At 37.2% G+C, this 19,615-nt stretch overlaps 1 protein-coding gene across 2 annotated transcripts; it reads right to left on the reverse strand.

The window, feature by feature from the left end:
- Positions 1-523: 523 nt before the first annotated feature.
- LOC145228485 (E3 ubiquitin-protein ligase MIB2-like) lies at positions 524-19,591 on the reverse strand. Of its 2 annotated transcripts, XM_080093551.1 has the most exons (19): positions 19,376-19,591; positions 19,121-19,188; positions 18,600-18,661; positions 13,516-13,681; positions 11,668-11,839; positions 10,640-10,783; positions 7,216-7,373; positions 6,578-6,723; positions 5,941-6,094; positions 5,196-5,245; positions 4,938-5,052; positions 4,554-4,657; positions 4,137-4,297; positions 3,756-3,882; positions 3,383-3,613; positions 3,034-3,209; positions 2,702-2,796; positions 2,228-2,340; positions 524-1,348 (listed from the first exon to the last, which is right to left on the reverse strand). In XM_080093551.1, the coding sequence occupies exons 2-19, from the start codon at positions 19,152-19,154 to the stop codon at positions 1,181-1,183; spliced, it is 2,376 nt and encodes a 791-aa protein (XP_079949677.1). In that variant the 5' UTR covers positions 19,155-19,188; positions 19,376-19,591; the 3' UTR covers positions 524-1,180. The 2 variants fall into 2 exon arrangements, with proteins under 2 accessions (XP_079949677.1, XP_079949678.1); XM_080093552.1 differs by lacking the exons at positions 18,600-18,661; positions 19,121-19,188; positions 19,376-19,591 and adding an exon at positions 15,013-15,192.
- Positions 19,592-19,615: the final 24 nt, after the last annotated feature.

The raw sequence follows: 19,615 nt of genomic DNA on the forward strand, positions 1-19,615 counted from the left end.
TAATTAAACCCAGTATGATGTCGTCTATTGGTTTTCGATTTTATTTGCTGCACTGTCTACCTTCCATAACCTTAACCGAAAAAAATCGAGCTACCCATAGTAAATCTAGAAAAGAGGCTTTGGTATATGTAGCCAATTGACCATACTTGCAACGAATATACAAACGTTACGTAATTTGAAATTCTTATCTCTTTCTGCCATTTTCAGGGTAAAACCGGCGCCAAATTACTTTTTCAAGGTCTTTTGCAAAAGTTGGCTTTTTTCAAAACTTTTCCAGGCCTTAAAAATACAAATTTAAATTCCATAACCTTCAGGTTTTCCATACCCGCGGGAACCCTGTTTGAAAGCTAAGTGATTTAAAAATGTTCCTTTAAAAAACGATGACAAATTGACATCGGTATTCAAGTTAAAAATAGCCAATGCAATGGAGAGGTTTGCTTAAGTTTATGAACGATTTCGCCGACTCAAAGTGTACGTTTTTAGCTCACCTCAAGCAACTGTAAATACCCTGAAGGAGCTGGTCTAGCCTTTGACGGAACTTTTATTGTCGAATTTTGGATTAGGAACAAACAAATGAACACAATTTCACATACACACATCAAGACAGTGAGGCAGCGTTACAACATTGCACAGACACAGACAAGTATAATTAATTGAACCAACACAAGTAAGCGTACAAACAACGAAAATATGACAAGGTTTGCAATAATCGGTGTTAAAAGCAAAATTATAATCTCGCCGTTTCCGCCTGAGAAATACAAATGTGGCATTGCAGCAGTACATTTTTGACACTTGTGTATATTCTAGCTGTTCTTAGTACTAATACTTAGAACGCAGCATTGTATGTTAAATGCTTGCGTCGGTGCCTTATTGTAATACTTTTTAGAATAACTTAATAAGATTTAGAGATGCAAGGAATTCCAAAACCTTTTTATTGCAATTTGCGGATAAAATAAAGTTACCTTTATTAAAGGGGAGAAAATGAAACAACTGCTCCGTTGTTATATTATTACGTACGATAGGGCTGATAACACCTGAGCGAGCGCGGCCTGGAGTAATTGGAAAAACTATTCGTTTAAATCGGCAAAACCACAAAAAGAACAACCTCTTAGAAGTTCACGGTTATTTGGATTAGGCATAACATTTGACATTTCTTAAGAAATATAACGTTAAACGGTGTCTAAAGATACATGGACTGTTTCTTTTCAATTTTCTTCCGACAAATATGACAGACTTTTAAAGTTTCTGAGCACTTGCGACAGGTAGTATGACCGCATGGAACAAATACAACTTCCATTTGAGTTTCCATGCATATCGGACAAGTCTTTTCCTCTTGAAGTGCGTTAAGCTGTAAACGACATAGTTGGCACTAACTGCTAACGTTAATTGATATTGCTACAATAAAGAGCATGTGTATTTAAAAAAGAAAATGCCTATTTCATTTCAGTTTTAAGAAATATTAGGATGAAAAACAAATTGAACAGTTTTTTGTATTTTAATTAAGTTAAATTCGTTGACAAAGCAGAAAGTTAAATTCGTTCTTAAAAAGTAGAACTACAGACGAATTCGGGTAGTTGTATAAAAGCTTGGCAATTCAGAGATGCGATTAACCGGATTTGCATTGCAGTAGATTCATTACAATATACCTATTTTCTCTATAGAGCAGTAGTTCTCAACCGGTGATCCACATGACGTTAACTATATTTTGTGTCAAATTGGAAATAGGCTAATTGCAAATAATTTATAGAATATTCAGTACGAAAAAAGCTGATTCAAGTATCTAATTGGCAATTTGTTGTTATCTGTTATATCTCAAATACATTAAAAAATATATTTCAAGACAACATGCTTGTGGTGGAAGCTTTCTTTATCCTTATTTAACAATGGACTGGTCCACGATATTTATTTGACTGGACTGATCGTCCATGGCCTGAAACGAGTTGAGTACCACTGCTACAGAGCCTGTTGTTGACGAAACCTCCAGGGACCGTAAATGCAATTCAAGTAGCTTAAAATGAACTCAGATCATCAAAAAAAATTAGTTTAATTTAGCGAAATGGCCCGCAGCTTTAACTCAAATGAATCCGCTGCTTAAAAAAATGTAATTAGTACATAGCATTCAAATTATTATTTTTCCCAAGTGGATGAAGCATAATATTTCCAGTTTATAGACCTTTCAAGAACCACTAAAAAACTAATAAAGGCACTCTAAATCGTTTGGTCACACCTTTTGTTGCATCTGTTCCACATTGCTCGTTAGAGGCAAGTCTTCTCCATTGACGGATTTTGAACAAATCGGTTTCTTGCATTCAACACATTTTTTGGCACGACGGGCACAATCTGAAAAACAGTTAGAAATGTTAAACATAATTTTGTTTCCAAAACTAGAGCAAACACCTTAAAATAGAAAACAAGCTGTCTTCTGGTTTGTTTCGAGATGTTGCCCATTATTTAATTAAATTGGATGCCAAATTAAGTATTTTTGCCATCTTGGGCATAATTAAAACATTTCACATTTTTAATTAGGCACTTTACTTAATGTTCGCTATACCACACCATGCCAAAAAGGGCGATGTCAACAAACACAAAATTTCATAACATAACATTATTGTACATTTATTGAGTCATAACATTATTGTACATTTATTGGGCCATCACAGTTTTGCGGAATTGACTAATAAAGGATTTTACTTGAACTTACCAACACATAAGATCACGTGACCACAGGGTCCGAAGTGCACAACAGCAGGGTAATCTTCACACAGTTGGCATAGACGCTCGGCTAAAGGCGTTTGACTGAAACAAGAAAAAAATGCTCGGAATCAAATGGGTCGTTGAGTTTGAGGTTGTTTTACTTACAGATTTTATGGTTGTGATTTATTGAGATGTTTATTAACTAGTAAACTACACATACAGCAGCAGTTAATCCGAGAAGTAACGTTGGAAAACGAATAAAGTAAGAATTGATCTCATGGAAAGAAACACTTTTTTGCTCATGTGAGTACCAACTAAGTTTGTGTATTAATTTTTCACCTTGTTAATAATCCTGCACAATCCATTAAACAATCAACATGATGTTGGGAAGCAATTCTTTCAACGAGTTTCGACACAGTGGCACCTCTAGAAGCAAGATAGCAGACGAGAGCAAAAGACTTTGAGATAGCGCTATTCAATGCGATTGGAATATGTCTCAAAAAGCAGGATTTTACCTAAAACAAATTGTATAGCATATGGTTATAGTTAAAAGGTTGTTTCGTCATGGCCAAAAATTAAAATAAAATCTGCATACGGTTTAGTAAAGAAAAGTGTTAAACGGGTAATTTGCTTCTGAAAATGTTTTTAGACATAAATTAATTTGTGATCGCGATAATATTACGCCTACCTTAAGCCAGCTGGCATCACGTTGACACAATTCATCGCTGATGGTAAAAGTATCAGTGTCCCTGCATACGTCCGCCGTTTTATTTACACAGGACTCCACTACTTCATTCAGCATGTTTTCTTCGACACCAGAGACGCTAAGGAGTTCAGTGATCACGTCAAAATGCAGGTTTCCACAGGCAAGATGAAAAGCAGTCTTGAAATCGCCAGTGCGCAGAGCAGGGTTACATTCCTGTGAAAAATATGTCAATTTATCCCTTAATAGTATATAATTTTTTAAGCACTGAAGTCGGACTAGGAGTTCGGATAGTTGTGAAAACAACGCGTAAAAAGACTGTATGGACCTGTTAAAACTCACAAAGTAAAGGGCTTACACAAGAAAGAAGTGCCTTCACTACACTCAGGTGACCGTGAAACGCGGCCAAGTGTAACGGAGTCATGCCATCACGTGACAGTTGATCTGCAATGTCGCTGCGTTTTCGCAATATGTCCTCCACAATTCTGGAACAAAATGCACATTGATAAACAGAATAAAGGCCAATAGCAAGTTTACAAAATACGTTTCAATGATGAAATTTTGCAAATAATTTTCATAATCTTAAACTTTTATAAATTGTTTCCTTTACAAGCTTTGAAGCGTTTGTATGATAACACTCTAATTTGTCCGAAAAGGTTTCACCATTACAGTTTTATCATTTTTTATCTCGAATTAAAAAAAAATAATGCTGTGTTATTTGTTAACAATGCCGTCTTACATAGTTCTGCCTTGTTCAGCAGCATAGTGCAAAACATTGTATCCGTTATTGTCCAATACAGCAAAGCGGTCATCCCACGAATCTAGGAGACCAAGAGCGCTTGCGTCATCGACTTTGTGACGTAGGCAATGATGCAAGAGGGTACCATCATCGGAGAAATGCTTAACGATGTCAAAAACATATATTTTATTTACTGAATTACCACTGATGTAGTGTAAGACATGTGATTCAGTAAACATTGATAAAATATCAAATTTTCTGCCTTTGTTGCACAAGCAACATCATTAAAACAAATACACGTTTTTGTGAAATCATTAAAACAAATACACGTTTCACTTGAGAAAAATAAATTTAGTCCAATATTTATGTTTGGTTTAGCAACAAGGGGTTAAAACTACAGTTCATATTTATTTTTACCGTAGTAGAGACTCTTTTGGTAACTGCACTGATGTCATCAAATTCTTTCCGCCGAGAAGTCCCTTCCACGCAATCCATGACGTCATCATGTTCATGTAAAGGGGCTGCAAAATCGCGTGACTGCTATTAATGTCTCAAAATGCACCAACTTCAAGCAATAGCAGCTAATAAAATCAGTAAGAAACCGTTTTTAACTCATACATTGATGTTACAGATGGCAGCTGTTAAAACAAAGCCCAAGTTTTTTTAATTATCAAATTAAAAATAAACATATTAAGATCCACAGAAATTCAATACCGGGATCAAGCCTGAAGCGTTTAGAAAAATGTTAATATTTCTATGAATGATTTCTTTGGCCCAGTAGTTATAAATTGTAAAACCTACACGAAGAAACGTCGGAAAGTTGAACAATCTTTGGACTGAGATGAGAAAATATATCATTTGTTGCAGCGATGTCACGTGACGAACTTGGGCCGATATGCATCGCTGCCTCCGCAAGCTGAAAACGACATGTGTGTGTCAGATAGGAAACTGTGTATCTTTTGATCATATGTTTTATATCGGTAATAAAGAGTTTGGTATATACAAGTTGTATGAATTATTTTTCTGTTGACAGTTTAAAGTTAAACAAATTTAACTTACTGTGTTAGAAGGTGATGATGACGTTGATGCCGTGGCAGCGCTTGAGTTTTCTGAAAAACATAAATTAATAATATTAGGAAAAAATGTAAATATTAGGAAATGTCATTCCAACATTTACATGTCCGATACAGTTTTTTTTTACTTTTTGCGAATTAAAAGTGAGGACAACAGGATATTTATACGATTTAATACGGTGTAGCTGCAGCGCGTTTAGTCATCATCCACCCTTTGTCCCATCCACTAGTTTTTTACATTTTAACGTTATGCAGCTATTTCCAGGTTGGTGACTGTTCAGTGCAATTGTCTCACTATGTGTTCTTTCCAGATTTGTAAACGGGGCTGAAATTCGAGCCCGGACCTGTCCCGAACCCGAAAGTGCAAGCCCGAAACCCGTCCCGAACCCGTTTAGGTCCGAAAGTATGATTGACAGGGGGTAGGCCTATACATTGAAGCCTCAGGAAAAAACAAGACAACATACGCAAGATACAATTGGTCTTGAACAAGGCGTTTCAGGGCTGTTTGGCATTAAGTCAGGTCCAGAAACCGGGTAAGCTTAGCTAGTTAAATTTATTAAAGAACATACTGTTACAGAGTGTACAAAGTCAGGCTCGAAACAAGCCCGTTTTAAAAAAAATAACTTAAGCCCGAACCCGGCCCAAAAAGCCCGGCCCGACTTCCTCTGGTTCTTTCACCAAGCGAAATAAACTCAACTCAGTCGAAAAACAATCACGATAAACCTACTCACCCGTGACAGGATTTAGGGCACCAGGGTGAAATGTCCAGCGGCATTTTTGTGGACTCCGAGTACTTAGACGAGCTCCAAGATCAGCTGGTCTAAATTGAACCCTGACGTCATTGTTTGTTGTGATTCTGTGCACGTGACCTTTTTTGCCAATCAGCTGCCAGCAAATATTCAAAAAGCTTGAACCACAATTTCTCTTTGAAAGAGTTATAGATGTCAAAGTCTTTTAAGGGGGTTTAAGGTCATTACAACAAAGAGTAAAAAGGCGTTGAATGTATACAAAAAACATTTGCACGTTTGGGAACGACAAAGTTAATCGTATATATAGTATTGCTCTTGCCACTTTATGAACAGTTTGTATTCGCAATTATCCTGATAAAGGCGTCTCGTATGGGACGTAGAAATTTATTATAAAAACTGTTGAAAGAGCAATACTCGTTTATACATTATGTCTGGCAGCAACAGCTTATATAATTCCACATACACACATAATTGTCGCTAGAGTGTACATTTTGCAGCAAGGCCTTCAACTTTTAATTTTTTACTTAGCGAGAAATTTTAGTTTGTGGCCGTAAAGCAAATTTGGGGTGAAATATTTAGGACAAATCTAATTGCTATTTTTTACTTTGTATCGTTTTACCTCTTCCATATCACTACTCCATCCTCCGTGGTTCTCTAGCATCGGTCTTAAAATGTCGACAGATAACGTAACCGTTACAGGGTCGCCTACTTTAAACGGGGAGCTGGAAGTAGATTGAGCTTCGAAAGACGAACTGCGGGAAGCATCTGAATAGGAGATAAAAGTTGGATTAATTAACAAGCCCAACTCAACATTGCAGCCTTTATCTTTCTGCAAGATTTTCACCAGCAACTATAAGAAAACACCAATTTGCAATTACCTTAACTGGCAAAAACCTTAGCGAGTGACGAGCGAATTTTAGTTTGAAGTATATAATCGTGATGCAAAATTGGTCATGTTTTTGAAACACTATATACGGATCTATTTATAAGTTTAATGCTGAAAATAAGGGGCCAGATAGACGTATAAAGCGACATGCTTTAGTGTTCAAACGTTTCGGTAAATGCTCATGCCATCATCCATGATGTGGCCCTTCAGATCACTGATCGCATGATCATTTGCCGAAACGTTTTAACAATAAAGCATGTCGTTTTTTTGACTGGCAAAGTGCAACGCAAAGCATTTTTTCCTTTAACACAAAACCTAAAATGCACAAAGCTCTATCCAAAATGAATTATAACGACAAGCAAGAAACTTACGACAGGCCATAAGATGGTCCTTGTAATACGGAATTCCCCTGCCCGGAGACAAATAGCGAAGATCGACTTTTCCCTTGTGTCCAACGCGGTATCTGTTCGTCCTCCCACAATCCCAAGTAACCGAAGCAGCCGTGTTTCCATCGTCTGGAGAAACTTCGCTACAAAAGATGAATATTTTGAAACACAAGGCTGAATCGATAACGGCCGCGTTTAACATGATATTGAGAAAGTGGATTAAGTTTTTTTTAAAGATATTTGCAACCATAACAAAGTTTTGGTGACACATTTGCAACGTCTTCATAATAACAACAAAGCAACGCAAATTGTGCTTTATGGCAAGGGTCGTCTGAATCTTTCGTGCATTTTGGTTTTTATTTAGCTGATAAGCCTTAAATGAAGTGACTAATATTCTGTGGATTTTTTTATAACTCATCGGTCATCAAGACGTTGATTGAATAAGAGGCATGCTTTGCCGCATCATAGCACTTCCAATACTAAGGGCGACAGTTATAGTCAATCACAACTATATATTGTGTGCTGTATAGTTTCTGTCGTAGCAGCCCAGTAGGATCCTGAATTACTATTTGAATAGTGCAAAGGTTTTTCGACCAGTTACAACCGAAGTATGCTGTCAACAGATCATCGATCGTTTTGTCACCGTGACTTCGCAACAGTTTGTGCTTTTGTAAGATAGAGATCATAGAAGCCTTGTCGTTATTCCCAAGCCTGGGAAGGGTTGAGGGTGTTGCACTAATTTGCTACGTCACTTACGCAAAGATAAAAACTGTTCACAGCCGATAGAGTAAAGTATTTTACAATAGAGTTGTTAACAGTTATGATAGTAATTGAGTAACGGTATGATCCACAAGATGTCAAAGTCAAGATAAGGCCGTCGACACATAGTGCTGACCTAGAGTAATGCATTGGCCTCAACACAGGAGAATCTGATGAACAAATATAATAACTTTCGAATCCCTCAGGTATAATTTAAACGTTAAAGAAGAGCTCAATTTAAAAATGGAAAAACAACAACAAATGTGTTTCGACTCGCAAATACAGACAGCATTATAATGCTGAACTATAGTTCGTGATCTCACGCCCGAACTCAGCATTGCGCTATTGTCTAAATCAGAGAAACAAATATCTATTATAGTAATCAACTCATATCACCAATAAAATAGCAAAATATAGTGTAGTATTTGCAGTGGTAAACAGATTTAGCTCTAAATGCGAGTCTAAATTAGTGACAGTGGTTATATTGCTTTCCAATAAAGTCAAATCACAAAACGCAACCACCCATTACGGCCCGAATTAAAACCTTCGGTGTACCAAAATCCCCAAGAGACACGCTAACAACTGTTGTTGATGGTATTGTGATTCCAAGCACCGGTACGTCAATCAAAGTCACCGTCAAAAATTACGTCGTTTACTAATACGTCGGAAAAACAAACACCCTTCTGAGGTGCGGAAAAATAAAACAAAACATTTTTTAAAATATGTTTGTCCTAGCGGAAATATTGCTATGTGGGTTAATAATTATCCTAATTTTGGGTTTCGGCCATGGTTTTATAATGCTACACGGGGCAGATACATACATAAAATACTTGTCGCATGTATACTGTTTTTGTCCAGTTTTTGCAGAAAAAGTGTTATTTCGTTCAAGTTTATCTCCCTTATCATATTAATTCCATAACACCGATTGAAAAGGTTATCAAAAAATAAATCTTCGACCACGCTATGGACACGCCCGAATTTATAGAGTTCAATGAAACCCCTGTCTTTATATCAGATCATCTTCTGCCTCAAATGATTGAGATCTGTGCATGACACGCAAGGCAGTTGTGATTCCAATCGTCCAGTAAATTACAGCTTTAGCAACAAGCTCAACTTTGCCACTTTTCTCCGAAGTACGTTGGCTCAAATTAGATCCGCTGGCAGATAACCGTTCTACGTCGATATGACGTCACATTCTGTCAAATCTTGTCAGGATAATAATTTAAAATGGGGTTGGAACAAGCACAGGTGCAGCTGAGCTCATATAGAGCGAATTGATTTCGGAAGTGAATAGTTTAAGGATTAAAATCTACACCTTTCTTGGGGGCCTAGGCGCATACATTACTTCGGTTACATCAGAACAGTAATCAAAGTTGTAAAAATAGTTCTTTTAAGAATAAACAAATTTAAATTGGCAACTAAACAAAAAAAAATTATCCTCGCGTAATACCTCGCTCTTGTTGCTTGCCAATTTTTTGACTGGTTGTTACAAACAAAGTAAAATATTTTGCCATATTAAGGTCTCTAATTCAATAAAACAATGAGTCAAAATTTGCAATTATATGACAAACAAAAACAAAGAGCTTAAAATAAAATCACCGCAAAAGGTTTGAAAGGACGGCAAAACATACATATATTATCGTTGTTTTGGCATCGCCTATCTCACACAGTGTTAAGCTTTACAGAATATATGTAATGTTGTGGTTATAAATTGTGCAAACAATTCAGTTCATACAAATTTCATAGTCACTGTGTCTTTAATAAAGCTGAGTACACGTCAAGCGTTTCTAAGCACGAGCCATGGCAAACAAAGTCTGGTAAAGAGAAATGACCATGTCGTCAACTTAAACTTGACGAAAGCTTACATTGCCAACGCCACCTACATGCAAAATGCAAAACAATAGCAGTTCTATTCAAACGGATACCGCAAAGCCGTTTTAACAGATCCTAAAACTCGAACGAAACCGCTGCCCCACCTATTGTAAGTTTACACGCATATAACCCCGAAACGCCCTTATTTGACCTTTGACCTACACTTGTCCCACTCCCCTGTCTGAAATCACTTCAAACAACATTTGACATCGAAATCGTATGGTTCAATGCGTCTCTGTGGGCACCGTTTTTTGGCGCTGACCGCAAGGCAAAGAACGTGGGGATAATGTTTTGCAGTGAAATGAATAACACGGAACTGTCGCCATTAGCAAATACGTTTTAACCTAGCTCGGCCATTTGGGTGATGACTAGCTTGTCTGTCAGATGAGAAATACACTGTACGAGTGTATTTTGAAGCACGTAAGTGGATTTATTTTAGTTTCCTGCGGCTGGTATTTGGCAACATGGAATATATGCCACACAGGAAAATTTAAAAATGAAATTAAGTGGCAGGCATTCACTTCAAGTTCTAGAAAATAAACTTTGTAAACAAAATTTTCATTTGATTCCATACAAAAGGGTTATAATTAAACCGAAGCATGTAAAAGAATTAATTTCCTGCATATTCTTCAAAAATATATAAAGGAATTAAAAATAAATAAAAAACCTTGTCAATAAAAACCAAAAATCATTTATTACGCTTTTGTTTTAAAGGTTTTAACTTGGGTCCGTACCTCGTATGCCTTGTGCTTAGCTTATACAGCATTGTGCGACTTACCACAGGTGGGTGATGATCCCGCTGCGATTTTTGCCCCCGTCCTGGTCACCCCACTCCCAGTGGTAACCCCTGACGACTCTTGCGCCCTTGTACAGTCCAAGGCTTTGTAATTGCGATTGGCCGTGTCGGGCAGAGAGGTTTCTCCTGCGAAGAACAGTTCCTGGGGGTTAGTTGTTGACACAAAAGTTTAAAATTTCAAATTGACAAATACACGCACACGTTTTAAAAAGTTCTTGCATATATATACATATATTCGCAAAAAACAGCAAGGGTTACAAAAATTTGGCATATTGTTTCATTTAGACCAGTGGTTCCCAAACTTTTTCATATTTTTTTCAAAACGGTCCCTTTGCCATTATTTCGAGGGCTCGCGGTCCTTAAGCCGGAATGTGTATTTCATAAAAACGAAAGTTGATTGCAGGATTTTAGCTAGTTATGCAAAATTGCGCATAACAATCATTCAAAGACAGCATGTGATATCACAAACAAGACAAAAACATTACGATTGTGCGCGAACAATTGCATTTTTGATAGTTGTCATTCAATAAAGGCTATTGTTTAGCAATAGAGACAGTCGATTCTCAATTCTACTTTGATTTAAACTTATTTAGTGGCACAAACTGACGCCAAATAAGATTATAGAATTACTTCAACCGCTTCGCGGTCCCCCCAAAATTGCCTCACGGACCCCTAAAGGACCGCGGACCCCAGTTTGGGAACCGCTGATTTAGACACATGACAGTTTTAGCACAAAATTTAAGGGATTTTTATATTTAGTAAACAACATTCAAAGTAACACAATTTAAAAAAAATTACCAAATCACTGCTTAAGTGGATTTAGACAAACTAACATGTTTGTCTTGAGGGCCTTCAGTTAGCTGGTTTATAACCGCGCATTCCAACACGTCTAAGGTCTAAAAGCCATGTTTGGAGGCCTGCCATCAACCACACACGAAAAGTTTAACATCTTCAAGAGTACACAGTTGAATGCAGCACCAAAGCTTGCTGTTACAAACAGGCCAGCTTACCCGATAGACCGACAGTTGTCGTAACGTTTGAACTTGTGGTGTATATTGTGTTTGTTTGTCATATAACATCTGGTACATAGATCGCAATTCGGGCATTCCGTGCATTGCCATCTGGTTCCCCTGATGCCGAATTTCTTACAAGCGTCGCATCTTCGTTCAGGATGTTTGATGCCTAAAAGGTATATGTTTTCAAAACAAACAAAATGGCCTAAAACTGCTTTCGGACATCATGAATGATAATACTTGAAAACTTCCCGAAACTTACAGCAAACAATTTCAATGCGATAGATTACAATTTTTGGTAATCTGTTTATATTTAATCCTACCATATTACGCCATTATATATTTTACTGTTATTTATACTTCCAGAATGTGAAGTACCTTATAAACTTAGTAAATACCAGCAGACATTTTTTGTTAAATAAGCGATAATCGTATTTTCTTGGTACGTTTGTATTGGCTCCACAACCTTGCCACTTAACAAGGCAAGAAATGCGATTTGGTTGCCTTGATGGTATTAACAGGGATTGTCTGTTTGTTTGCAAAGCGTGAGACCAAATAAGGTGCCACAAACCAACCAAACAAGATGTGGTCATGTAGTCGTGAAATGCAAAGGATCGTTAAGTAACTAAGGGTCAACTTAAAAGGTCAAATAATCTGATCACTGGTGGTGAAATGGGCGGTTTGGTCGGCGATCGGTTGCAAATCGGCTAAAAACGCACAACTTGAAACAGATACGAATAAATTTCATGTCAAGCAAAACGCATCGTGACTTATTAAAGTCGGTCATGTCACAAATAAGGACATTGATCTTAATACTGTAAATATTTTCAGTCCTCGGTGCATGCATGACACAACTAAATACGTTGTGTTAACGAACATAATCCCTGACTTCGTTAAATTAACATGTGAGCTCGGTTCAATGGTATGCTTTGATAAAATGCAGTGTTTGTTAAGCGAATAAACAGGGTACATTGTAAAACCAAACTAAGAAGACCTGGGAATCCAATTCGAAACATTGCAAAAACATTCCAAAATATGAAGCATATTAAGTTATAAAGTTGCATAAATTAAAATCACAGTAATGGATAAACTCGATTTTAAGGGTTGTCTCGTCCCAATGGCTTAATCGGATAAATTCGTTCAAAGTAAATATTTGTACAGACCGCAATAGTTAACAATATCTCGATGTATGGCGCAAGTGCGATTTTCAAAACAGGAATCAAGAATTTTGTGGTTGGCGACACTCTGTCGGCTATCGTATGCCAACATCAACAACACAGACAAAACGGGTAAAAAATCTAACAATGGGCGGCGAAATTGATTTGACAAGCGGCAAGGTCAAACGCAGGCACCTCTGTGGAGGCTTGCACCAAATTGCAAATGTAAAAAAGACGTTTTTAATTAACTGTCATTTGTTTTGACAAAAAAAAAACAAAAAATTGCATTGCTTTTTGACTGTTTTTATTCTTTGTACCAAACACACTAAACTAAAGGATATATGGCAGAAAGCATATATAATATTAAAATAAACAACAAAATCCTTTGTGCAAGTTTCACAGCAACGAAAATAAATTTAAAAACACAAGTTTCATCGAAATTAAATTATATCCCAGAAAAATGTACCTAAAAATTGAACCATTTTATTTGAAACCAAGCAAATTTGGCTCCCCTAATGCATTTGCAAAAAATACATGCTATCAGTCGACTTAAAGGAAATGTGAAACCAGTTACTTTAAACCTTCATAATATGGTATCATTTGGGGGTTTATGCAACCAAATTATTAAATAAGTTGCAAGTGATTACAAACCCGCCAAAACGCGCGTTACCTCCAAAACGCCCGTTACCTGACAATGCGCTGTCAAGAACCAACAGGTCATGAGCTCCCCCGTGGCCAATCCTGTAGTTGGTCCTGATTCCACAATCCCACTGAACTACAACCGTCTTGTCCGGAGTCCTACTTCCACTTCGACCAACTTCGATCACTGTACCAACGTTCCCTTCGCCGTTGTCCTGGAGATGCAATCCGGACAGTTACCATCACTATGAGTTTGGTAGTTGGGTAATGAGGTTATAGTAGATCAACAATGATATTTATATCTTAGGTGGACAGTACAAAGCCCGAAAGTGCTTTAGTTGAGGTGTTCAACTTATTAACTTTTATACAGGGTTGAAAAAAATCCGCTTAGGTTTTTGGTCGAAGAATCAATGACAGGTTCGCAGCAATGAGCAATGCTTGGTTGTACTGACATTTTAACCTACACTTATGTAATGTCTAATTTCAGTAAATTCTCAAGTACATCGCTGAACGAGCAAAGTTGATTGGAGTGAATCAATAACAACAAAAGTAGGTGGTTTCCCAATGATTGGGTGTTTACCATTCCAATTTGTCAAGTTACTCCGCTACTAGGGTGTTTCCAGCGAAAAATCAATTACACAACAATACTTCGTTGTTGTAATTTTAGTAAAACTACACATACAGATACGTTACGGTTGGAAAAAATTAACAATTTCGTAACGTTTAGATACTAAATATACAATTACCCAACACAACCTTTGCTTCATATACTGGCAAAAAAATTATAACAGTTAAAGTTACGCATACTGCCAGGAATGGGAGCGTTTATCCCTCTGGAATACGACAAAGGTAAACCAGATGTCTGGATTTCCCGATTAAGACGATGAGCAACGTTGAACCACCATTGTGAAAAGTCATTTAATTGCTACCAGAACGACATTAGCAAAATCGTCAAACTTCTATTTTCTGCAGTTAGTTTTACAAGTGCACAACAAATTACAAGTGAGCCGTAAGAAGAGGCAAGATATTTCCTTTTGCAAAAAATACGGACTGATATAATGTCAGGCAAACGTCATTATTAACTTGTAACGAAGAGGAAAAACAACTGGAAAATGTAAATTAACCCCAGTTTCGTATTTGCCTAGAATTGAGAACTTACCAATTTATTTGAACACGTAATGTGTTGTGATCGAAAACGACATCGAACAATAGCCTACTTTAAATGCAAAACTTTATTAGGCAATTTCGAACCGCGGTTATTCAATATTTGGGTTTTCAAATATAGGCAATAAAGTTTTATTACAGGCAGGAAAGAACAGTTTAATTTAGGTGAACAAAGTTCGAAGAACGACTGTATGAATCTGCATAAAGGCAGTATTTTTTAACTGCAAAACTGGCTAAAAGGGTCACAACATAAAGTATTTTGTCGAACTTGCAACGTATATTTAGGCTTGACCGAAAACACATGTCATCTCTTCATAAACATCGTCAAAATAGTTCGAGGACATACAGAAATAACTAACTTTAACTTTAACCCTGTATTCACCTTTGAGGTTGCGCAGGGCAGCATTTGACCCATCCTTGCACATAGATATCAACGGAAAATTTAGCAAGTAGAAAATACGGGCATCTGGAACCAACGTGTCACCACTTGTAATTGTTTGAAACCAAGGTAATCCAATTGATTACATTCAGCAAGTTGTGGTTCGTAAAATTCTAAACAACGAATACAGCGGGTTGTAAGGTGGTTTGTTTGTCAAGGCGTCAATTCCAAGTTTTAGCCATATTTCACAATAAATTGCTTTGTTTTTAGGAAAAAACCTTCCATTTGAGATGCTGACAATCATACGGGCCTGACATAAGAATGCATTTCTTTTCTTTCACTGCGATGAGCTAATTTCAAAAAAGAAATTGGATACTGTCTTATGTTCTTCGGTCATCTAATTGACTGAGGAACTATATACAGGGTGCATAAAGTCGATCGCGAAAATGGAACACAAAAACGAAACTTGATTCGACCTCATACAGTTACTGTGCCTTACATTGGACGTAAACTTAGTTCCTTCCACTATTTTTAAGAAAAAAACTGCCCTTCAATTAAAAAACTTGTTGAACATTTGCGTCTGCAAACTAATAGATTATTTTCGTAACTAGGCACAAAAAACTTAATGAACAATAAAAACACTAACTGTTTTACTGTAACAGTTTACCAGGACAGTAACTGATGTCTAGACACATAATTTAATTCATAACACCGGTGTACTGCTTCAAAAACTTGCTTAAACTGCTTCGTCTACCAGCTGCTTATTATAATGTCAGCTCAGTTATGCAGTCGTTTTGCACGCACGCAACGCCACATCGAACTTTCAATCTATTATGCATGAGCTATCCCTTGCAGCGCAATCTTTAGGCCGAGGGTAACGTTATATCACCTTTCAGCGACCCTAGCAAATTATCTACATAGTAACCAAGCCTGACCAGTTCTGTACTATTGTGAAGGTGAACGTATATTCCCGAAGGACCATCAGGTAAATCTGATGTGATGCGCGCGCGCGCACGCATAATTGTGCCAGGTCCAGGTGGGACTACACCGTACGTACTGTCAGAGTATATATAGCCTGCCTGGCTGTCTCAAACAGCGACGCATGTAAACACTTCCTGCGGCCAAATGGCAACGAGTTGTCGGTCGCAAAGCAGATATATTGCCGGGAATCATAACAGTGTACTAATGTGGCTGAAAAAGGGCATAGCTGAGTATGCAAGACTTAATTGATTGCACTTTTCGCAGTTTTTACATAGTAGATTTTATCTTAAATAAGTTTTGCAAGTTATTTCCAAAACTTATAATATTGGCGTTTAAAACATCACATTAGCTTTTGTAACTTTGTAAGAGCACGCAATTATTTAAGTACTAGCCTAATTAAGGCAATACACTTTCCTGGGCAAAATTCGAACTCACGACCTTCGTATTATTTCATCAAGCTAGCTACAAATACTTTAAACAGAACGGAAACCAAACACTAGCATTGCGGACTGGGATGTTTTGATACAAGACACGGCGACGTGTCAAAACCACCCCAGTGCAAACAACACTCCGGTCAGTCATGTTCTGTTCTGCTACGCGTTACACAATAACAAAATCGGCAGGAAAAAGGTGAAAATATCGTCTTGACCAAGGTCCACACAACGCGTTTTTTACTCTGCCACAATGCTGTCAGGTAAGTTACCACAGTTCGATAAGTCTAAAAACTACAATTCTGTAGTAAATTTACACATTATTTAAACTTTTGACGCGTGCTACGATGAGGCCACTGCATACCCGTTCACACTCGAATATTTTAAACACAAAACTGCAATTTAAGTTCCAAAAAACTAAAATTTCACTTAACATCACTGGGGGACTTTTCGCCTTGCAGCTCTTGGGGGAGTCGAATTTATCTCACTAAATAGCACTTATGAAGCACCCTTTAACCACAACTAGATGACTGCTGTTCACACAAGGCATAGCGAGCATTTATACCGACGGGTGCCCCACACCAAACAGTTAGTTAATTCCGGTGATAAGAGAAAACGCTGCCCTTCTGGCAACAGTAAAACATGTTGATACGCCAGGCTGTGTGCACCTATTACGTCACAATGAAGCCAAATCGATAGACAGCGCCATTAGGGTGGGCTCAGATCGATTACTGTGATGCGTGAATAAACAGGACCAATACATCTGCTTTAACTAGGGTTTATTATCAAACACGGGATTGACAATAGAGACGAACGAGTTTTTTTTAAATTGCCTTCACCACGCACGAGGCACATCGAAGAAATCGACATCTGGGTAAGCACTGGGCAAATTTGGGGAAAATCACATCGATCTTTCAGTTTAGGCTTGTTTACAACAATTATTTCGAAGACTGATAATAAAACTGGGCTAGTTACAAAAAAATGGTTTTCTTTACGTATTTTTTTTTCAATTTTCAGACAAATTATGAAAGTTTGTTTTGCAGGTTGGATTAGTCCTGTGATGTGTTATAGTTGTTTCAAAAAAATATTAAACGAACTTGGTTATGTGTTTAAACTTTAAACTGCAGTAAGGGCTATGTGAGAAATACTGCATGACATCACACAAACCACTTAACCTTATCCGCATGGCGTGATGAACTGAAATGTCGCCGGTACAACAAAGTAACGTATATATAACGTCATTCACAAAATGCAGCGTCTCCCTATCAGTGGCCTCGCATTACAGGCCGACGCCGACCCTCTGATGACCATCTGGCCCATAGCGGAGCCCACGACGTTGACTGATGCTACAGCAGATAACGTTAACACCAAGAGCTTGTCAACGTGGCTTTCAAGGTACCGATAAAAGTGGCGCCTTCAGTATTGCTTTAACTCGAATAATGACAGAGATATATGACCCAGTGTTGTAGCTATATCTGTGGACAAAGTCGGAAGCTGCATCCAATGCGCAGAAGAAAGTGTTGCGGTGGCAAGACAACTAGTTTCCTGTGATGCCTCTGTCCAAAGCAATTAATCACCATAATCCCTAAAGCCACCTGTGTAAGACTGTGGTACACTTGTCCTATCAATTGACATGTGCAAGGGAACTTACTACAGGGAACTAGAAAGGTCCTTGTGTTGATAAATTCACATGGTACTTTTCCCACATAGTTTGAAGTGCAATGAAATATATTGAAAGTGGGAAAGACTTTTTCACACAAAAAGTGTGTACTGTGCAAAGTTTATTGTGTTTTTTTTGAGTTAAAGAAATAACATGCTTAACCCATAACATCACCACATTCTATCAGTTTATCAGAAACATTATAAAATTCTATTCATCATTTTATGTGACTAAATCCAATCCAACCAATTAATGGTTTATCATGTCATATATTTGTAAGGTTTAAAACCATGACCACATTAAAGGTTTACCGCATAATCTACCAACACTCTAATCTACCAAAAAGTTTTGATCAACAGCATTTAAACAACTCTTAGGAAATATGAACATGGTAAAGACAACATTTTAATTGTATGATAACATGGGCCCCCCTAAAGTAAATGTTTTGTAAATAAGTACTGTCTGCATCAAAGTCATTGGTTACAAAACGCTATATAAAATTTAGCTTTACTTCATACCTGATTCTTCCATTCCCACGAAGGTCCACGGACAACACGTAATCCAAGCAATGGTATATCATCTGCACAATTAAGATAAATAAAAAATATGGGAAATCACGGGTTGCATATTTGATACAGATGCTGTGGTACAAAATTTTGACTTCTTTAATGCACCTTTGTATCATAGAAAGAATCTATGAATGTTCAGTGCACTATTCGTTTTGGACATGTAACTCTTTTGAGTGACATGTGCTATCTTGCACATCTAAGCCAACATACTTTCATAATGGGCTAGATATTGAACCTAAAACCTCCTTCTGGCAGAATATCAGTTGCTCATTATAGTCATCTTATATGTAGCAATACAAAGCAGCATTTTTTACACCAAATTTTTGATACATTATAGAAACAGGTTTAAGTGCCACATTACTTCAATTACATGAACCAAAATCTCTGTTTACCCACACAATAGAACAACACACATTTAAACAAGGGGCAAGAAATATATTGCTATACAAAGAAGTCATGCAAATTCTTACCTTCATACTTTGAATCCATCTTCTTTTGTAACATTTAACATCGAAGCCAGATGTTTACGAGATTCAAGCTTCAACCAACAATACAATACCAATAAAGCAGTTATTAGTTGTGAATATGTTGGAATAGCTTTAGTCAACTGGTTTTAATACATTTAATACATACAACAACGAAAAAACGGTTAAACCAATGAATGAAATGAAGTGCCAAATCAAAAACAAATCAAACTTGGTTTCCGTTCCCGGGAATTCACCAACCTCAGTATCTGTGACCTCTGTGATGTAAACCGCCTTGTGACAGAAAATGTTTTGTATTGAGTGAAAAAAACAACGTTACGAAAGTTCACAACGAATGAAAAAATGGTAGTATCAAATTAAAAAAACACTAATGTAAATTGTATACAAATATCTTCTTTTGTACAAAAGTGATTTTGAGTCTTGTGGAAAATTTGAGACGTGTTGGTCACGCCTGAGTGAATACTGGAGTGACAGCTGTAA

This window comes from Phallusia mammillata, chromosome 5, assembly GCF_965637545.1.
Source record: "Phallusia mammillata chromosome 5, kaPhaMamm4.hap1.1, whole genome shotgun sequence".
Taxonomy (NCBI): Eukaryota; Metazoa; Chordata; class Ascidiacea; order Phlebobranchia; family Ascidiidae; genus Phallusia; species Phallusia mammillata.

What these genes read in the sequence shown, in the direction of transcription:
- LOC145228485 (XM_080093551.1), bottom strand. Translation starts at nt 19,154, where the DNA reads ATGTTACAAAAGAAGATGGATTCAAAGTATGAAG. An exon ending in GATGGATTCAAAGTATGAAG is followed by an intron (nt 18,662 to 19,120) that starts GTAAGAATTTGC and finishes TTAATTGTGCAG; the next exon opens with ATGATATACCATTGCTTGGA. An exon ending in CATCATCACCTTCTAACACA is followed by an intron (nt 5,053 to 5,195) that starts GTAAGTTAAATT and finishes TGTCGTTTTCAG; the next exon opens with CTTGCGGAGGCAGCGATGCA.